The sequence below is a fragment of the Spea bombifrons genome, chromosome 4, assembly GCF_027358695.1.
Source record: "Spea bombifrons isolate aSpeBom1 chromosome 4, aSpeBom1.2.pri, whole genome shotgun sequence".
Lineage (NCBI taxonomy): Eukaryota > Metazoa > Chordata > Amphibia > Anura > Pelobatidae > Spea > Spea bombifrons.
Window position 1 is genome coordinate 109,141,994 of NC_071090.1, and position 4,552 is coordinate 109,146,545.

The window sequence follows — 4,552 nt, forward strand, 5'->3', positions numbered from 1 at the left end:
TTATTATACCTCCGAACCAAGTATTGGCTTGTATTTGTACTAGTCTCACTTCTCCTCTTGTGATGAAGTATTGTCTGCTCAGACTCATGCTCCTTCCGGCACCCCTAACGGCGGATGTTTTGTCCCTACACATCTCCATCCTGTGCACATGCCATAATTCCAAGGTGGCTGGTCATTATTATTGTCTCTGGTGGCCTGATATTCATTCATGTATCACCGCCTTTACAGCATCATGCCAGGTATGTACACAGAATAAGACTCCTAGACATCTTCTATTGGGCCTACTCCAACCTATTGAATCTGGCAAAAGACCCTGGACACACTTATCCATGAATTTCATTGTCGATTTACCAGTTTTGCAAAATAATACAGTTATACTTATGTTAGTGGACCGATTTTCCAAGATGCATCACTGCACCCCGCTCACAAACGTCCTACAGCACAAGAACTGGCACATATCTTTGCTAAAAAAGTCTTCGGGCTACACGGCCTACCCAAGGTCACAGTCTCTGATAGAGGTAGCCAGTTTGTGTCAAGATTTTGGCATGCCTTCTGTAATTACATGGGTATTCAGCTATCCTTCTACTTGGCCTATTATCCACAAACAAACAGAGCAGCGGAGCACTCCAATCAGGCCCTGGAGCAATACCTACGTTGTTACTTCTCCGATCATCAGGACAATTGGTCTGACCTATTACCCTGAGCGGAGTTTGCACGCAAAAGTAACCTGTGCCCTTCCTTGGACCTTTCACCATTCATAGCAAACTATGGACTTGCCCCTCAGAGTAGCCCTGCTCTCAAGGACCACTTATGTGAAGTCCACTCCGTATGGGTACAGATTCAGGATTTACTGCATTTCTCTGCGCAGCGGTATAAGCTCCAGGCCAACTGTAAACATCTTCCTGCTCAATCCTACCAGGTCAGAGAGAGTTTGGCTGTCCTCCTGAAATCTACGTCTCCATGTGCTTTCCCTCCAAGCCAGTGCCCCTCCCACAGGGGAGGAGGTTCATTGAGGGGAGGGTACTGCCAGGGTTACCAATGAACGTCTATTAACTAGTATTCCTGTCTCATTCTGATTCTTGGTGCCCTGACACGTCCCAGGGTACAAGAATCTGTAATATTGTTTTACAATATGGGCTTGCAACTCAAGATGAGTCTGGTCAGTCATCTCTTCCAGTCTAGTTCGACTGATCAAACCCGTCTTAAGTTCTCTTAAATCAGCTGACCACTCAACTTCTTAGAGAACAAATGCAAGAGCTTTTGTCCGTATCTTCGTACACTGATAGAAGATTATACCAAGACACAGTGTTTCTATGAAATGATGGCTTGCCTCATGTATCTCTACTTTTTAGAAACAAGGAAAGGGGACTTATACAGCTGTTGAGGAGATTTTTAATTTGAAGTCCAGCAAGTTGGAAACAGACTGTATGCAGAGTAAGCTCTGTACGGGTCACTTAAAAGATGTATTTCTTGATTTTGCTATACTAAGGAAATGTGGTGGTCATCTCAATACATACAGTAGGCAAGACTGCTAAACTGTGAAGTTAACTCGTGCTTGTACAAAAATACTATAATGCATGCAGAAGATCAAAGTAGACATGGTAGACGGTAGAGAAAGGACTGTAAAACGCAAGTACCCAGAGCAAACAACTGTAATACTCTTTGATCGGGCACTAAGGAAGTGGAACTGAGGGTTTAAATAGGAGCAAGGGTGGGAAAGTACAGATAAGGACCAATAGGAACAAAGTATACATGAATGACATCATCGCGAGTGACGCGAATGTGTAGCGTCGTCTTGGACTTCACAATGCGAGCGTGCCGCATCAGCGCGCACCTCATTCTGTGAGCGTCGCGGATGTGCTGCGTTGGCGTGCACATCATATCTAACTCTCATTTTATTGGTTATATTGGTAATTATACCCTTGATATCTTTATTCCTCAAGCTGTATATCATAGGGTTAACAAATGGGGTCACAACGGTGTAAAAAAGAGATAAGACTTTGTTTGTGGCCAGTGATGATCTTTCGTGTGGTAACAAATAAATGCCCATTATTGTCCCAAAATATATGGAAACCACAGAGAGATGGGAGCTACAGGTGGAGAACGTCTTCTGCCTTCCTGTAATAGATGGGATCTTTAGGATTGTGAAGACAATGGAGACATACGATGTTATGATGACTATTACAGGTAAACCAAGCACAAATGCGGACATAAAGAAAACTTCTGTTTGTACTATGGATGTATCTGTGCATGAAAGGTCTAAAAGTGGGGTATAATCACAAAAGAAATGGTTAATAATGTGTGGTCCACAGAACTGTAGGCTACACATGGTCGAAGTTATTATTAGAATGAGGATAAAACTAAGCAACCAAGACAGAACAACTAACTTCACACAAAGCTCAAAGTCCATGATAGACGTGTATCTCAGTGGGGTACAGATGGCCAAATACCGGTCATAGGACATCACTGTTAGAAGTAGACACTCTGCCATTTCTAGGCCTGCAAAGAAAAAAAATTGAATAATGCAGCCCATAAAAGTCATTGAGATACCTTCATTCAGTACAATGCGGAGCATGTTGGGGACAATGGTTGTGATCAACAAGATGTCTAAAAAAGACAGCTGTGTTAAGAAGATGTACATGGGACGGTGGAGCTTCCTGCACGTTGACACCAAGGTAATGATGAAGACGTTCCCGGATACGGCCAAACAATAAACTAGAAAGATTCCAATGAAAAATAAATACTTCAAGCTGTGAAGGTTCTCAAATCCCAGCAGTAAGATCTTGGTGATCATTGTAGAGTTTCCTTCCGTCATCTTCTGGTTATAGAAAAAACATGGGAGAAAGTATTATGCAACTGTGTATCTATAACCCATTGAAGGCTCTCTAAACTGGACATGTGTGCGCAACTGGATGCCATCTAAGATAACTAATACATTATGTACAATAGGTAAACATGTAACTGAACCACATCAAATAACCAAAATGTTACTGACACCTATTGTTTTAAAGAAATAGAAAGAACACTTAAATTTATGATTTCACTATAAATATTATTGATTTACATCATGTTGATATTTTATAGATTACTTTGACAGGATGTCATGTTTCAAATTTTATAACCGTACTATTTAATTTTTCCCAGTTATTATCTATTATTTTTTCTTTCCTACACATTATGTTCTAATATTCCTTTAGTCAAAGTTTCGGTGAGCCAGTCACAGGCTTTATAGATAAGACAATTTGGGGTATTCACTAGACAGGTTGGTTTAGTTTACTTTTCAAGTAAGCAATGTAATAGCACGTCTCCCAAACGCCAAGCACGTCATAATAAAGTAATATTTGGGAGGTCCAACAGAGGTCCATGCTTTAACATAAGTGGGCCCCGGAGACACAAACATCAAAGAAGGGGCCGCATGATCAGGCCTGGATCATGCTAGGGGGGCATGATCACCTCATGGCTAGGTTGCCATAGGTCAAAAGTTTATGGTGGGGGTGGGGTTAAGGGTCTTTAAATGTGGCTGCTTTTCTCTGACCCTCTACCATTTTTCTTTAAACAGGAAGGAGAGGCAGTGAGAAGCGTTTCCCTCCCACCCTCCCTTGTGTTTTTTCAGATGGTTTTTTGGTGTGGCGGGGAACTGAGGTTCCCGTCAGGTTTTATGGTCGGTTTATTCATGGTACGGGGTGAAATTGTCGCGGTTTTCGTCCGAGGTATGGAATCCGTGGTTATTGAGAGTTATGGTGGGCCTTTTTTCCACGGGCAGGGTTCCATGGGAAAGGGAGGGCCTTCGTTTACACCACGAGCTAGTGCAGCTTTACGGCTTGTGGTTGGTGTCCGCGGCAACATGTTGGTGTGTGAGTTACCTGTGTTGAGGTATCGATGTTAAGTCACTTAGTTGTCGCACGGTCGGTGGTTGTAACCTCCTTGATTCTAAAGGGTTAAGTCTGGCGGTTCGTACACTAAGGTTGGAGGTTACACAAGTTTAAGAAAATGTATGTTTTAAAGTTTGAATAAAGTTTTTTACGTGTCACAGTATTTTCATAAATAAAACTGTGGCCTTTCAAAATCCAATTTGGTGTCTGTCGTTATTTATTGAACATACACTCTCCACATGACCCACAAATGTATCTAGTGCCTTGATCATGTATAAGTTCATCCGATGAAAGAGGACATGTCTGTATACATTATACTATACGTGGTGCATTTGCATTCAAACAGACTTTGTCAATTTCGTTAATTTGTACAAATGTCCGAAAACGAAGCAAGGAGCTCTAAATTTTCGCTTGCCTTTTCCCTCACACTCTCACACAGTCTCAGTAGCGCTCTGTCATGCTCTCTCCCTACCTTCTCTGCTTAAGTGTCCCTCTCTCTTTTTCTGTAGCTCTGCTTCTTCTCTTGTCTCTTCTCAATTCTCTTCTTTCTTCTGTCTTTTTTTCTTTGTCCACTTCTTCCGGGGATAAGATAAAAATAATAATAATAATAATAATAATAATAAAAATAATAATAATATAATAATAATAACAATAATAATAATATAATAATAATAATAATA

At 41.2% G+C, this 4,552-nt stretch overlaps 1 protein-coding gene across 1 annotated transcript; it reads right to left on the bottom strand.

Moving 5' to 3' along the window:
• Nucleotides 1-1,762: 1,762 nt before the first annotated feature.
• LOC128491631 (olfactory receptor 1468-like) lies at nt 1,763-2,821 on the bottom strand. The gene has a single exon (XM_053463949.1). The coding sequence runs from the start codon at nt 2,813-2,815 to the stop codon at nt 1,763-1,765; it is 1,053 nt and encodes a 350-aa protein (XP_053319924.1). The 5' UTR covers nt 2,816-2,821.
• Between the last annotated feature and the right edge of the window lie 1,731 nt (nt 2,822-4,552).